The 17,503-nt window shown below is 38.3% G+C and overlaps 1 protein-coding gene across 1 annotated transcript in view; it reads left to right on the top strand.

Moving 5' to 3' along the window:
• The first annotated feature begins 2,230 nt into the window (after positions 1-2,230).
• Positions 2,231-17,503, top strand: part of FAM186A (family with sequence similarity 186 member A) — a 64,388-nt gene continuing 49,115 nt past the window's right edge. Inside the window, 1 exon segment of the mRNA XM_089921576.1 lies at positions 2,231-2,392. Coding sequence (XP_089777702.1) covers positions 2,231-2,392 — 162 coding nt within the window.

Here is a 17,503-nt window from a genome sequence, read left to right as displayed (position 1 = left end):
CTCTAAAGCCCGCGAGCCACAATTACTGAGCTCACACTCCACAACTACTGAAGCCCGCATACCCTAGAGCCCATGCACCACAACTACTGAGCTGACGCACCGCAACTACTGAAGCCCACACGTTAGGTCCCACGTGCCACAACTACTGAGCCCGCATGCTGCAACTATTGAAGCCTGCGCGCATAGAGCCTGTGCTCTGCAATAAGAGAAGCCACCACAATGAGTAGCACATGCACCACAACGAAGAGTAGCCCTTGCTCGCCGCAACTAGAGAAAGCCCACGTGCAGCAATGAAGACCCAACACAGCCAAAAATAAATAAATTAAAAACTAAAGAAATAAAGAAAAAAGAATGAAAAGAAATGAGGACAGTCTCAGAGACCTCTGGTACAACATTAAATGCACCAACATTCAAATTATAGGGGTCCCAGAGGAAGAAGAGAAAAAGAAAGGGTCTGAGAGAACATTCAGAGAGATTATAGTTGAAAACTTCCCTAACATGGGAAAAGAAATAGCAACCCAAGTCCAGGAAGCACAGAGAGTCCCATACACGATAAACCTAAGGAGAAACATGCCAAGACACATATTAATCAAACTAACAAAAGTTAAATTCAAAGAAAAAAATATTAAAAGCATCAAGGGAAAAGCAAAAAATAACATACAAGGGAATCCCCATAAAGTTATCAGCTGATTTTTCAGCAGAAACTCTGCAGGCCAGAAAGGAGTGGTAGGATGTATTTAAAGTAATGAAATGGAAAAACCTACAACCAAGATTACTCTACCGAGCAAGGATCTCATTTAGATTTGATGGAGAAATCAAAAGCTTTACAGACAAGCAAACTCTTAGAGAATTCAGCACCACCAAACCAGCTTTACAACAAAATGCTAAAGGAATTTCTGTAGGCGGGAAACACAAGAGAAGAAAAAGATCTACAAAAACAAACCCAAAACAATAAAGAAAATGGTAATAGGAACATACATATTGATAATTACCTTAAATGTAAATGGATTAAATGTTTCAACCAAAAGACACAGATTGACTGAATGGATACAAAAACAAGACCCGTATATATGCTGTCTACAAGAGACCCACTTCAGACCTAGAGACACATACAGACTGAAAGTGAGGGGATGGAAAAAGACATTCCATGCAAATGGAAATCAAAAGAAAGCTGGAGTAGCAATACTCATGAGATAAACTAGATTTTAAAATAAAGGCTGTTACAAGAGACAAGGAAGGACATTACATAATGATCAAGGGATCAATCAGAGAAGAAGACATAACAATTATAAATATTTATGCACCCAATATTGGAGCACTTCAATACATACAGCAAATGCTAACAGCCATAAAAGGGGTAATTGACAGTAACACAATAAAAGTGGGGGACTTTAACACCCCACTTACACCAATGGACAGATCATCCAAACAGAAAATAAATAAGGAAACACAAGCTTTAAATGACACATTAGACCAGATAGACTTAATTGACATTTATAGGACATTTCATCCAAAAGCAGCAGAATACACTTACTTCTCAAGTGCACACAGAACATTCTCCAGGATAGAGCACATCTTGGGTCACAAATCAAGCTTCACTAAATTTAAGAAAATTGATATCGTATCAAGCATCTTTTCCCACCACAACACTATGAAATTAGAAATCAATTACAGGAAAAAAAACTGTAAAAAATGCAAACACAGGCTTCCCTGGTGGCACAGTGGTTGAGAGTCCGCCTGCCGATGCAGGGGGCACGGGTTCGTGCCCCGGTCCAGGAGGATCTCACATGCCGCGGAGTGGCTGGGCCTGTGAGCCACGGCCGCTGAGCCTGCACGTCTGGAACCTGTGCTCCGCAACGGGAGAGGCCACAGCAGTGAGAGGCCCACGTACCGCAAAACAAACAAACAAACAAACAAAAAACCCCGCAAACACATGGAGGCTAAACAATACGCTAATAAATAACCAAGAGGTCACTGAAGAAATCAAAGAGGAAATCAAAAAATACATAGAGTATCCGCAGTGGGTGCTGAAGCCTGAGCCTTGGGACCCTAGTGAAGGCCTCCCCAAGGTCGCTGGGGTTAACTTTTAGAAGTTATCAAACCATTCTGTGCAGTTCTACCAGATATTCAGAAACCTGAAAGGAAAATCCAGTTTAGAAAAAAGGTACTATGGACTCCTATAACTTTCTTCATCTTCTTAGTATGTTGTCAGATACCACCATTTGGAATCATGTCATCAGTTTCTGCAGATCCTTTTTACCGGATGGGAGTTATTCTTGCATCCAACAGAGGAACTTTAATGCAATTGGGTATCTCCCCAATTGTAACATCTGGTTTGATTTTGCAGTTGTTAGCTGGAGCCAAAATCATTGAAGTTGGAGATACACCCAAAGTTAGAGCCCTATTCAATGGAGCCCAGAAAAATGAGCTTCAATAAAATTAAAGACCCTTTTCCAAATTTGAAAAAAAAAAAAAAAATGACAATGAAAACATGATGACGCAAAACCTATGGGATGCAGCAAAAGCAGTCCTAAGAGGGGAGTTTATAGCAATTCAATCCTACCTCAAGAAACAAGAAAAATCTCAAATAAACAACCTAAACTTACACCTAAAGCAACTAGAGAAGGAACAAAAAAACCCAAAGTTAGTAAAAGGAAAGAAATCATAATAACCAGAGCAGAACTAAATGAAATAGAAAGGAAGGAAATAATAACAAACATCAGTGAAACCAAGAGCTGGTTATTTGAGAAGATAAACTTTTAGCCAGACTCATCAAGAAAAAAAGGGGGGGAAAAAAGGAGAGGATTCAAATCACTAAAATCAGAAATGAAAAAGGAGAAATTACAACTGACACTGCAGAAATAGAAAGGATCATAAGAAACTACTATAAGCAACTATATGCCAATAAAATGGACAACCTAGAAGAAACGGTCAAACCCTTAGAAAGGTACAACATTCCAAGACTGAACCAGGAAGAAACAGAAAATATAAAGAGACTAAAACACAAGTAATGAAATTGAAACTGCAATTAAAATCTTCCAACAAACAAAAATCCAGGACCAGATGGCTTCACAGCTGACTTCTACCAAACACTTAGAGAAGAGCTGACACCCATCCTTCTCAAACCCTTCCAAAAAATTGCAGAGGAAGGAACACTCCCAAGCTCATTCTACAAGGCCACCATCACCCTGATACCAAAACCAGAAAAAGATACTACAAAAAAAGAAAATTACAGACATATATCACTGATGAACATAGACGCAAAAGTCCTCAACAAAATACTAGCAAACAGAATCCAACAGCACATTAAAAGGATCATATACCATGATCAAGTGGGATTTAACTGAGGGATGCAAGGATTCTTCAACACATGCAAATCAATCAATGTGATACACCATATTAACAAATTAAAGAATAAAAACCATATGATCATCTCAATAGATGCAGAAAAAGATTTTGACAAAATTCAACACCCATTTATGAAAAAAACTCTCCAGAAAGTGGGCATAGAAGTTATGCCCTACCTCAACATAATAAAGGCCATAAATGACAAGCCCACAGCAAACATCATTCTCAATGGTGAAAAACTGAAAGCATTTCCTCTAAGATGAGGAACAAGACAAGGCTGTCCACTCTCACCACTATTATTCAATAGAGTTTTGAAAGTCCTATCCACGGCAGTCAGAGAAGGAAAAGAAGTAAAAGTAATCCAAATTGGAAAAGCAGTAAAACTGTCACTGTTTGCAGATGACATGATACTATACCTAGAAAATCCTAAAGATGCCACCAGAAAACTACTAGAGCTAATCAATGAATCTGCTACAGTTGCAGGATAAAAAATTAATGCACAGAAATCTCTTGCATTCCTATACCTTAACAACGAAGAATCAGAAAGAGAAATTAAGGAAACAATCCCATTTACCATTGCAACAAAAAGAGTAAAATAGCTAGGAATAAACCTACCTAAGGAGGTAAAAGACCTGTACTCAGAAAACTATAAGACACCAACGAAAGGAATCAAAGATGACACAAACAGATGGAGAGATATACCATGTTCTTGGACTGGAAGAATTAATATTGTGAAAATGACTATACTACCCAAAGCAATCTACAGATTCAATGCAACCCCTATCAAATTACCAATGGCATTTTTCACAGAATTAGAACAAAAAATTTTACAATTTGTATGGAAACACAAAAGACCCTGAATAGCCAAAGCAATATTGAGAAAGAAAAATGGAGCTGGAGGAATCAGGCTCCCTGACTTCAGACTATACTACAAAGCTACAGGAATCAAGACAGTATGGTACTGGCACAAAAACAGAAATATAGATCAATGGAACAGGATAGAAAGCCTAGAAATAAACCCACACACCTATGGTCACCTAATCCATGATAAAGGAGGCAAGAATATACAGTGGAGAAAAGAGAGTCTTTCAATAAGTGGTGCTGGGAAAACTGGACAGCTACATGTAAAAGAATGAAATTAGAACACTTCCTAACACCATACACAAAAATAAACTCAAAGTGGATTAAAGACCTAAATGTAAGACCACACCCTATAAAACTCTTAGAGAAAAACATAGGAAGAACACTCCTTGACATAAACCACAGAGAGATCTTTTTTGACCCACCTCCTAGGGTAATGAAAATAAAACCAAAGATAAATAAATAGGACCTAATCAAACTTTTGCACAGCAAAGAAAACCATAAATGAGACAAAAAGACAACCCTCAGAATGGGAGAAAATATTTGCAAATGAAGCAACTGACAAGGGATTAGTCTCCAAAATATACAAACAGCTCATGCAGTTCAATATCAAAAAAACAAGCAACTCAATCAAAAATGGGCAGAAGACCTAAATAGACATTTCTCCAAAGAAGACATATAGATGGCCAAGAGGCACATGAAAAGCTGCTCAACATCATTATTAGAGAAATGTAGATCAAAACTACAATGAGGTATCACCTCACACCAGTCAGAATGGCCATCATCAAAAAAGCTACAAACAATAAATGCTGGAGAAAAGGGAACCCTCTTGCACTGTTGGTGGGAATGTAAATTGATACAGCCACTATGGAGAACAGTATGGAGGTTCCTTAAAAAACTAAAAATAGAACTACCATATGACCCAGCAATCCCACTACTGGAAATATACCTTGAGAAAACCAGAATTCAAAAAGACACATGTACTACAAGGTTCATTGCAGCACTATTTACAATAGCCAGGACATGGAAGCCACCTAGGTGTCCATCGACAGAAGAATGGATAAAGAAGATGGGGCACATGTATACAATGGAATATTACTCAGCCATAAAAAATGAAATTGAGTTATTTGTAGCGAGGTGGATGGACCTAGCGTTTGTCATACAGAGTGAAGTAAGTCAGAAAGAAAAACAAAAGAAACAAATACCGTATGCTAACATATATATATATATATATATATATATATATGGAATCTAAAAAAAAAAGGTTCTGATGAACCTAGGGGCAGGACAGGAATAAAGATGCAGATGTAGAGAATGGACTTGAGGACACAGGGAGGGGGAAGGGTAAGCTGGGATGAAGTGAGAGAGTAGCATTGACATATATACACAACAAAATGTAAAACAGGTAGCTAGTGGGAAGCAGCTGCATAGCACAGGGAGATCAGCTTAGTGCTTTGTGACCACCTAGAGGAGTGGGATAGGGAGGGTGGGAAAGAGATGCAAGAGGGAGATATGGGGATATATGTACACATATAGCTGATTCATTTGTTATACAGCAGAAATTAACAGAACATTGTAAAGCAATTATACTCCAATAAAGATGTTAAAAAAAAAACCCAATCAAAAAATGGGCGGAAGATCTAAATAGGCATTTCTCTAAAGAAGATATACAGATGGCCAACAGGCACATGAAAAGATGCTCAACACCATTAATTATTAGGGAAATGCAAATCAAAACTACCGTGAGGCATCACCCCACACCAGTCAGAATGGCCATCATCAAAAAATCTACAAACAATAAATGCTGGAGAGGGTGTGGAGAAAAGGAAACCCTCTTGCACTGTTGGTGGGAATGTAAATTGGTACAGCCACTATGGAGAACAGTATGGAGGTTCCTTAAAAAACTAAAGATAGAACTATCATATGACCCAGCAATCCCACTACTGGGCATATACCCTGAGAAAACTGTAATTCAAAAAGACACATGCACCCCAATGTTCACTGCAGCACTATTTACAATAGCCAGGACATGGAAGCAACCATGTCCTGATGGATGGAAACATGCATCCATCGACAGATGAATGGATAAAGTAGATGTGGTACATATATACAATGGAATGTTACTCAGCCATAAAAAGGAATGAAATTAGGTCATTTGTAGCGATGTGGATGGACCTAAAGTCTGACTTTACAGAGTGAAGTAAGTCAGAAAGAGAAAAACAAATATCATATATTAATGCATATATGTGGAATCTAGAAAAATGGAACAGATGAACCTATTTGCAGGGCAGGAATAGAGATGCAGACGTAGAGAATGGACATGTGGATGGGAGTGGGGAGGGGAGGTGGGATGAATTGGGAGATTGGGATTGACATATATACACTACCATGTGTAAAACAGATAGCTAGTGGGAACCTGCTGTATAGTTCAGGGAGCTCAGCTCAGTGCTCTGTGGTGACCTAGATGGGTGGGATGGGAGTGGTGGGAGGGAGGTCCAAGAGGGAGGGGATATATGTATACATATAGCTGATTCACTTCATTGTACAGCAGAAACTAGCACAACATTGTAAAGCAACTATACCCCAGTGGAAAAAAAAAGTCTATTTTTTCTGATATTAATATAACTACCAACTTCTCTTTTGGGTATTACTTACATGGATATCTTTTTCCATCCTTTCAGTTTCAACCTCTTTGGGTCTTTGGACTAAAGTGAGTCTCTTACAGAGGGCATGGATCATTGGTTTTTTAAAAAATCTGTTCTGCTAATCCCTATCTTTTGATAAAATGGTTTAATCCATTTACATTTAAAGTAATTACTGATAAGGAGGGTTTAACCTTTGCCATTTTGTTATTTGTTTTCTATTTGTGTTATAGCTTTTCCCCCTTCATTTCTTTCATTGCTGTCATCTTTTGTGTTTTTTAAAATTTCTTTTTTTAGTGAAATTTAAAAATTCCCTTCTCATTTCCTTTTGAGTGTATTCTATATTTATTTGCTTTGTGTTTATCATGAGAATTACACATAATTTTGTAAAGTTATATACACTCTTAACTTGAATTTATACCAGTTAAACTTTAATAGCATATAGTAACTCTGCCCCTTACTTCTCTGTCCCCACTCCTTTCAATTACTGATATCACAAATTATATCTTCATACAGCGTGTGCCCCCAAACAGACTTGTAATTGTTTTTTAATGTATTTGTATTTTTTAAATCTTTTAAAAAACTTTTTCAATTTATTTATTGTATTTTTGGCTGTGTTGGGTCTTCGTTGCTGCACGAGGGCTTTCTCTAGTTGCGGCGAGTGGGGGCTACTGTTTGTTGCAGTGCAGTGGATTCTCTTGTTGCAGAGCACAGGCTCTAGGCACACGGGCTTCAGTAGTTGTGGCTCTCAGGCTCAGTAGTTGTGGCGCACAGGCTTAGCTGCCCCACAGGGGCAGGGATCGAACCTGTGTCCCCTGTATTGGCAGGCAGATTCTTATCCACTGCGCCACGAGCAAAAGCCCTGCATTTGTATTTTAAATCATGTAGAAAATAAGAAGTGGAGTTATAAACCAAAATTACATCGATACTAGCTTTTATAATTTCCCATGTATTTGCCTTTACCAAAGATTTTTATTTCTTCACACAACATTGAGTACTTTCATTTCAACCTGAAGGACTGCCTTTAGCATATCTCATAAGGCAGTTCTCAGCTTTTATCTGATAATGTCTTAAGTTCTTCCTCGTGGTTTCTGTAATTTTTTTTCCTTTGACTGGGACATGCTTTCCTATTTATTTGTATGCTTTATGATTTTTTTTTTGTTGAAAACTGGACATCTGAATCTCATAATGTTGTAAGTCTGGAAATCAGATTCTCCTTCTCTCCCAGGATTGTTGTTTGTTTTTAGTGTTGTATGGTGTCTACTATGTGCCATGGATCAGCCTGAGGTGTAAATTTCAGCTCTTCTCAGGTGTTTTCTGAAACTGCATCTTTTTACGGGCATGCTTGGTGACTTTCTAAGTTCCCTTGAAAACACAGTTGCATTTGAATGTTCTAATCTTTAAATGTCTGGCTCCCAAAAGGGGAAAAAGGAAAAGTGAGGGGAAAAAAGCCTGAAACTGTCTGTTTAAATCCCCTGAAAGCAGCTTCCACCCAGTGCAGGTTAAAATGGTAGCTTGCCTTTGTATCTGCACCTCTGTGATTTGAAACAGCAGTTCATAATCAGAACACAGATCTCTCATATTTGGAGGACAAGATTCTTATTGCCCATCCTGGCTCTTGTAAGCTGCTCTAGGAACACTTCCTGTCACAGGCGTGGAGGGTAGGAAATGAATAGCTGCTACCATGTTAAAGGCTGCAATTGAATGAAATTGCCCATACTTTACTGGCCAAGTCTTCCTTTGAAAGATGGAAACCATTGAACAGACTCCAGAATTCCAAAACAGTTAAATCAGACAGATTCTGCCAATACAGTTGTTGTCTAGTTGGAGAGATAGATTCCTCATGCTTTCTACTCAGCCATCTTCCTTGGTGTCACTCCTCCTGTGTGATCGAATATCAGATATTGTAATTTTTATCTTGTTAGGTGCTGGGTATTTTTCTAATCTTATAAATATTCTCAAATTTTGAGAACACAGTTAAGTTATGCGGAAGTAGTCTGAGCCTTTTGAATCTTCCGTTTGTGCGTTGTTATGTGAGACTATAACAGCATTTACCCTACGCTTAATTTTGTTCCCACTACCACTGAGGCAAAAATCCTTCTGAGTACTCTACTAGTTGTCCCAGGAGTTAAGCTTTCTACTCCAGCTGAGAACAGAAAATACTCCTCCCTATGTGACCTCTGGGGATTGTTTCTATTAACCCTTTTAGGTGGCCCTCTTTTAGTTGTTTCAGATAAGAGAATAAATCTGGCCCATGTGTCTTTATCTAGGGTAGTAACATAGGTTAAATTCTTCTTTTAAAAACTTTAAAAATTATAATAAACATAAGTGAGAACCCACAGTTGAAAAACTCAACAATTATCATGAAGTGAACAAACTCTGAAATTAAAAACAAAACAATTATCTGCATTACAGAAACCTCCCGATTTCCTCTGAAGACAACTATTATCCTGACCTTTAACATTCTAGGTTAGCTTTTCCTGATAAATAGAAGCACACAGTATATATTCTTTAATGTCTGGCTTCTTTTGCTTAATACTAAGTTCATGAGATTCTTTATATGAAGCTATAGTTTATTTTTATCACTGTCATTCTATTTTATGATTTTATCCATTCTGCTACTTTTGTCTACTACAAATAATATTGCAATAAACATTTTGTGAATATCTTTTGATGCATGTAAGCATGCATTTCATCTACGAATGAAATTGCTGGGCAATCAGCTATGTATAGACTCAACTTTAGTAAATAATGCAAAATAGGTTTTTTTCTTTAAGATTTTTACTTCAAGTTAATTTTAGATTTAAAGAAGAGCCCCAAAAATAGCACAGTTTCCATATATCTCTAACCCAGCTTCCCTTAAGGTTAACATCTTATATAACCATAGTAAAATTGTTGAAACCAGGAAATTAAAATTGATAAAATACTCTTAAAGATCTCATTTGAATTTTACCAGTTTTTCCACCGATATTCTTTTTCTGTAACCAGATCCTATCCAGGGTCTCATATAACGTTTACTTGTTTCTCCTTATTCCTCTGCAGTCTTTACTATTTCCTTAGACCATTACTCATTGTCCTTCATGACCTTGATATTTTCAAAGAATATTACTTTTCTGAATGTCTATCAATTTTGGTTTCTCTAATATTTTTCATGGTGGGACTGAGGTTATGCATTTTGGGGTCAAGAATATACACTAGAAATGATCTGTGTCCTCAGTACATCATATTACAGTGTTTTGTGGTATGACTAATGTTGAACTTGGTCACTTGGTTAAAGTGGCTTGTTCACTGTAAAGTTACTATTTTTCCCTTTGTAGTTAAGAAATATCTTGGGGCGCTTCCCTGGTGGCACAGTAGTTAAGAATCCACCTGCCAATGCAGGGGACATGGGTTCGAGCCATGGTCCAGGAAGATCCCACATGCCGCAGAGAAACTAAGCCTGTGAGCCACAACTTCTGAGCCTGTGCTCTAGAGCCCACGAGCCACAACTACTGAAGCCTGCATGCCTAGAGCCTGTGCTCCTCAACAAGAGAAGCAACCACAATGAGAAGCCAGCACACTGCAACGAAGGCCCAATGCAGCCAAAAATAAATAAATACATTTATAAAAAAAAAAAAAGAAATATCTTGGGGAAGATACTTTGAGATTATGCACATTCTGTACCTTCTCAAACTTTTGTCCACATTTTGGAATCCACTGATAAATATTGTCTGCAACAATTATTACTGTGGTGTTTACCTAATGGTAATTTTTAAATTTCCTTCTTTCATATTTATTAATTGGAAGTCAATTGCAAGGAAGAGCTACCTCTTCCATTTATTTACTTACATATACTGATAGGTTGATAGATATTTATTCTAGCCTGTGGGGTTATTATTCAAACTATGTGTGTGTGTGTGTGTGTGTGTGTGTGTGGCTTAAATAGTTCCAGATTGGCCCATTAGGAGCACCTTCAGATTGATTCCTGTGTCCTTTCAACAAGCGGCTATCTATCTATTTATCTATCTATCTATCTATCTATCTATCTGCATTTCATTATTTTTTGGAAGCATAACTTTTACATTCCCAGCCCAGCCCTGGAATCAATGACTTTTCCAAAAGCCCTGGTTCCTTTTACTGGAGAATGATGTTTAGAAACCAAACCTTTGGCTAGGTGTGTTCATTACTATCCAAGTGTCATTTCTTCTAGGCCCTCTCAGCAAGAAAAGAGCTAGGAAATATATGTATGTGTATTAGCCCATGTATATATAGATATTTATATAACTATCTCTCTGTATATATATTTAAAATATGGTTTTATACTGATAGTTCAGATTCCAGTCCTGTACCACAGGGTTCATGTTACTCTTTTCTTGTTCCTTATTTGTTACTTCTTTCCCCAAGAGTTAGAATCCCACTTCTAGTTATCTACAGTATATTTATTTATTTGTTCATTTCTAGCGTACACATAGAGTAGTTTCAGAGCTGCTAACTCATAAGCCTGCAAGAAACACGTTTACTGACTAGTACGGCATATATGTATCATTCTTTAACATTACATTATTCAGCCAAGATATTGTTTTCCAAAGTTACTAGCTAGTTCTTTTCTTCTCAGTGTGGTTATGTTATTCACTTGTATACAATTAGGTTCAATTGTTAGTATTTGTATCCATTCCTTGTCACCCCATATACTGGTTGGTTTTAATAGTTTTTTTTTTTTATCAAGTATGTGAAGGGTATGTGAAACATTACTATGGTGATACAAGCCAGAGCTATACAAAAAGATATACTCAGAAAAATGTCACTTCCTCCTCATCCCTGTTGCCCCATTCTTATTCCTCCTTTCCTTCCACCCATTTCCAACATATATCCTGTATATAACCAATCTCTTTAGCGTCTAGCTTATTCTTCTTGTATTTCTTCCATATAAATGAGCAGATTCATGTGTAGTTTCTTATATTCTCTCTTTTCTGCACAAAATGCAGCATACAATAGTTATTCTTGTTTGCTTTATTTTTTTCACTTTAACTCTGTGTCCTGGAGATCATACCAATTCAAAGAGATCTTGCTTATTCTTTTTTATAGCTGTATAATAATCCATTATGTGGGTAGATGGTAGTTGATTCAATCACTCTCTTGTGTATGGATATTTAGGTTGTTTGCAAAATTTTGTAATTCAAGCATTGATTCAATGAATAACCTTGTGTATATATATTTTCATGTGGTTAAATGTATACCTTCAAGGTAGATCCTTAGAAGTGGGGCTGGTGGGTTGAAATGTAAATGCATGTGTAGTTCTGTTAAGTAATGACAAAGTTCCTTCCATAAAAGTTGTACCAGTTAGCATTTCCACCAGCAGCATGTTTTGCAAATATTTATTCCCAGTCTGTGGCTTGACTTTTTCTTTTCTTTTCCTTTTTTTAAATAAATTTATTTATTTATTTTTGGCTGCATTGGGTCTTCGTTGCTGTGCACAGGCTTTTGTTAGTTGCGGAGAGCAGGGGCTACTCTTCATTGTGGTGCATGGGCTTCTCATTGCGGTGGCTTCTCTTGTTGCGGAGCATAGGCTCTAGGCACATGGGTTTCAGTAGTTGTGGCAGCGGGCTCAGCAGTTGTGGCTCGCAGGCTCTAGAGCGCAGGCTAAGTAATTGTGGCACATGGGCTTAGTTGCTCTGCGATATGTGGGATCTTCCTGGACCAGGGCTTGAACCCATGTCCCCTGCATTGGCAGGTGGATTCTTAACCACTGTGCCACCAGGGAAGTCCCTGACTTTTAATTCTCTTAACAGTGTTTTCAAAAGAGCAGAAGTCTAAACTTTTTGTGAAACCCAAGTTATGAATTTGTTTTTTTATCGATTGTGCTTTGATGTCATATCCAAGAAATCTTTGCCTAACCCAAGGTTACAAATATTTTCTCCTTTGTTTTCTTAGTTTTATAGTGTTGATTTTACATTTGGGTCTATGGTCCATTTGACTTAATTTTTTAATATTGTATGAGATATGGATAAACATTTAAAAAATTGTTTTTGGTCATGTAGATATCCAATTATTCCAAAACAATGTGTTGAAAAAACAATCCTTTTGGGAGACTTATGATTTCTGATTCTGTATATGAGGAGCTTGGAAGTCACCATTCCATCCTAACAAGTAAAAAGCTGAAAAATCAACTCTTCTTGGATCCGTAAGAGAGGTGAGGACATGGGTCAAACCACTGCACTCAAGACTGGAGAGACAGGGGAGTACAGGGAGTCAACGGATTACTGGAGGAGAGAACTCACAAGCAGAAACCGCTGTGGGAACAAGTGCTGGAGTAGGAAAACCTGAATTGTAATTGACAACTGCTGCAGGCTCAGTGTAGGTGAGTCTGAGAGTTTAAAATTCCAGGGAGACCCAATCATAGGGGGCACCCCGTCACTTTCATGAATTTTACCTCCAAGAGCTTGAACAGGTTCTCACAGTAAATATCTGAGAAAAATCCCTTTGTGCTTTTGGCAAGGGGAGGAAAAAAGTATACATTTTGAAATATGCCAGAGCACTCTGTTCTACTTAACAAGGGCTGCCCTCAGGAGAAACTATTTAACCACAGCCAGATCTGCTGGGATTTATCAGAACCTAATATACCTGGGGGAAGGATAATACCTAATTCCAACTTGCTTTTACCATTGGGTCCCACCTAAGTGGGGGAAAAGCTAAGAAGCACTGGGGAAGTTCACAGTCCAGAGCATAGGCTCTCCCAAAGACTGGACTATAAAATGTTTCCCCTTCCCCCACACCTTACCACCACACCACTAAAGACCTGTTTACCAGAATTCTTCTCACACAGTACATCATGTATAAATTTCAACAAAAAATTATAAAGCATGCTAAAAGGCAAAAAGCACAATTTGAAGAGACAGAGTAAGCATCACAATCAGACATGGCAGGGATTTGGAATTATAACACTGGAAATTTAAAATAATAATGGTTAATATGCTTAAGGCTCTAATGGAAAAAGGAGACAACATGCAAGGACAGATGGATAAGCAACTATACTCAGAAAAACAAAAAAACAACAAAAAAAACAGATGGATAATGTAAGCAGAGATGCAAATCCTAGGAAAGAGCCGAAAAGAAATGCTAGAGATCAAACACACTGTAACAGAAATGGAGAATGCCTTTAATGGGCTTATTAGTAGATTGGAGATAGCTGAGGAAAGAATCTCTGAACACAAGGATATGAAAATAGAAGCCTCCAAAACTGAAGAGCAAAGAGAACAAAGACTGGGAAAAAAAGAAAAAAAGAAAAAAACAAAAGAATATCGAAAGACTGTGGGACAACTACAAAAGGTGTAATAGATGTGTAATTAGAATACCAGGAGAGGAGGCAAAGGAACAGAAGCAATATTGGAAGCAATATTTACTGAGACTTTCCCCAAATTGATGTCAAACATCAAACCACAGATCTAGGAATCTCAGAGAAAACCAGGCAGGATAAATGCCTCCCAAACTACACTTAGGTATATCATTTTCAAACTTCATAAAACCAAAAAAATCCTAAAAGAAACTGGGGAAGGGGGGCAAGAATCTTATCTATAGGGGAACAAAGGTAAGAATTTTACATCTATTTCCCAGAAACCATTCAAGCAAGAGAATGGAGTGTAATATCTAAAGTGTTTAGAGAAAAAACCCACCAACCTAGAATTCTGTACCCTGCAAATGTACCAATCAAAAGTGAAAGAGAGGGCTTCCCTGGTGGTGCAGTGGTTGAGAGTCCACCTGCCGATGCAGGGGACGCAGGTTCGTGCCCCGGTCCGGGAAGATCCCACGTGCCGCGGAGCAGCTGGGCCCATGAGCCATTGCCGCTGAGCCTGCGCGTCCAGAGCCTGTGCTCCGCAACAGGAGAGGCCACAACAGTGAGAGGCCTACTTACCGCAAAAAAAAAAAAAAAAAAAAGTGAAGGAGAAATACTTTCTCAAACAAAATTTGAGGAAATTTGGTGCCAATAGACCTGTCTTGCAAGAAATGTTTGAAGTACTTCTTTAGAGGGAAGGAAAATAATATAGATCAGAAATTCTGATCTTTTTTTTAAATAAATGTATTTATCTATTTTTGGTCGTGTTGGGTCTTTGTTGCTGCGCGTGGGCTTTCTCTAGTTGCGGCAAGTGAAGGCAACTCTTCGTTGCAGTGCGCGGACTTCTCATTGAAGTGGCTCCTCTTGTTGTGGAGCACGGGCTCTAGGCATGTGGGCTTCAGTAGTTGTGGCTCGCGGGCTCAGTAGTTGTGGCTCGTGGGCTCTAGAGTGCAGGCTCAGCCGTTGTGGCGCACGGGCTTAGTTGCTCTGCGGCATGTGGGATCTTCCCGGGCCAGGGATCAAACCCGTGTCCCCTGCATTGGTGGGCAGATTCTTAACCACCGCACCACCAGGGAAGCCCAGAAATTCTGATCTTCAGAAAGAAAGAAAGAGCATTGTAGAAGGAATAAGCAAAGATAAAATAGAAACCTTTCTTTCTTTTTTTAAAAGATAAATTTATTTATTTATTTACTTTATTTTTGGCTGGGCTGGGTCTTCATTGCTGCGCGTGGGCTTTCTCTAGCTGTGGTGAGCAGGGGCTACTGTTCGTTGCGGTGTACAGGCTTATCGTTGCAGTGACTTCTCTTTGTTGCGGAGCATGGGCTCTAGGCGCACAGGCTTCAGTAGTTGTGGCACGTGGGCTCAGTAGTTGTGGCTCGCGGGCTCTAGAGTGCAGGCTCAGTAGTTGTGGTGCATGGGCTTAGTTGCTCCGTGGCCTGTGGGATCTTCCTGGACCAGGGCTCGAACCCATGTCCCCTGCATTGGCAGGTGGATTCTCAACCACTGCACCACCAGGGAAGTCCCAAAATTTTCATTTTTCTTATTCTTAATTGCTCTAACAGATAACAGTTTGCTCAAAATAATAGCAACAAATGTATTTGACCACGTATGCTTGTATATATATTGTATATATATGTGCTTATGTGTCCTGGTATAAAAGGGAAATGAATGATAGCAATAATACAAAGGATGAGAGGGAGGAATTAGGATTATTTTGTTATTATAAGGTACTCACACTACCTGTGAAGTGATATAATGTTACTTGAAAATGGACTTCAATTAGTTGTAAGAATATACTGAAAACTCTAAGGCAATCACTAAAAAAAAGAAAGAAAAAAAAGATGTATAGGTGATATACTAAGGAGAAATGAGCATAATATAAAATGCTCAATGAAAACCACAAAAGGCAGAAATACAGTGGAAGACAAAAATAGAAAAAGGAGGGCAAAAAATAGAAAACAGTAACAAACATGATAGATGTTAACCCAACTAGCATTAGAAAAAGATCTAAAATCAACAACTTAAGTTTTCACTTTGGGAAACTAGAAAAGGAAGAGCAAATTAAATCCAAAGAGAGCAGAAGAAAAGAAATAAAATTAGTGCCAAAATCAATAAAATCGGAAACAGGAAATCAATAGAGAAAATCAATGAAACCAAAGCTCATTTTTTGAAAACAATAAAATGGATAAGCCTCTAGCCAGGCTAACTAGGGAAAAAAAAAAAAAAGAGAGAGAGAGGACACAAATTACTATTATCAGAGATGAAAGTGGCAACATTCCACTACAAATTACATGAACATTAAACGGATAATAAAGGAATAATATGAATAAATCTGTGCCCCCCCCAATTTGATAACCTAGATGAAATGGACCAATTCCTTAAAAGACTTATTTTTGACGTTATGGTGAAGAGTATTTTTTGAAAGACTTTATATTTTTTGGAGTAGTTTTAGGTCCACAGCAAAATTAAGAGGAAGGTACAGAGATTTCCCATATACCCCCTTTCAAAAATACATACCCTTCTCCATTATTAACAACCCCCAAGAGAGTGGTACATTTATTACAACTGATGAACCTACATTGACATATCATGATCATCCAAAGTCCATGGTTTACATTAGGGTTCATTCTTTGTGCTGTACATTTTATAGGTTTGGACAAATACATAATGACATGTATCAATCATGATAGTATCATACAGAGTATTTTCATTGTCCTAAAAATCCTCTATGGGCTTCCCTGGTGGCACAGTGGTTGAGAGTCCGCCTGCTGATGCAGGGCACACGGGTTCATGCCCCAGTCTGGGAAGATCCCACATGCCGCGGAGCGGCTAGGCCCGTGAGCCATGGCCGCTGAGCCTGCGCGTCCGGAGCCTGTGCTCCGCAACAGGAGAGGCCACAACAGTGAGAGGCCCGCGTACCGCAAAAAAAAAAAAAAAAATCCTCTGTGCTCCACCTATTCATGCCTCACCATCCTCCCTGACCCTTGACAACCACTGATTTTTTACTGCCTCCACTTTTGCCTTTTCCAAAATGTGATATGTTGGAATCATAGAGTATGTAGCCTTTTCGGATTGGCTTCTTTTACTTAGCAACATGCATTTAAGGTTCCTCCATGTCTTGATAGCTCTCTTTTTTCAGTGCTGAATAATATTCCATTGTCTGGACAAACCACAATTTATTAATCCATTTACCTATTGAAGGACATCTTGTTGTTTCCAAGTTTTGGCAATTATGAATAAAGCTGCTATAAATATTGGTGAATGTTATTGTTTTTCAATTTCAATTTCCAGTTGTTCATTGCTAGTATATAGAAATACAATTAAAAAAATTTTTATTGTTCAG

Source organism: Delphinapterus leucas, chromosome 11, assembly GCF_059928025.1.
Source record: "Delphinapterus leucas isolate spDelLeu-1000000601 "Yukka" chromosome 11, BTC_Dleu_Yukka2, whole genome shotgun sequence".
Taxonomy (NCBI): Eukaryota; Metazoa; Chordata; class Mammalia; order Artiodactyla; family Monodontidae; genus Delphinapterus; species Delphinapterus leucas.
Note: the sequence above shows the minus strand (reverse complement) of the source record. Positions and strands in the feature narration are given on the sequence as shown.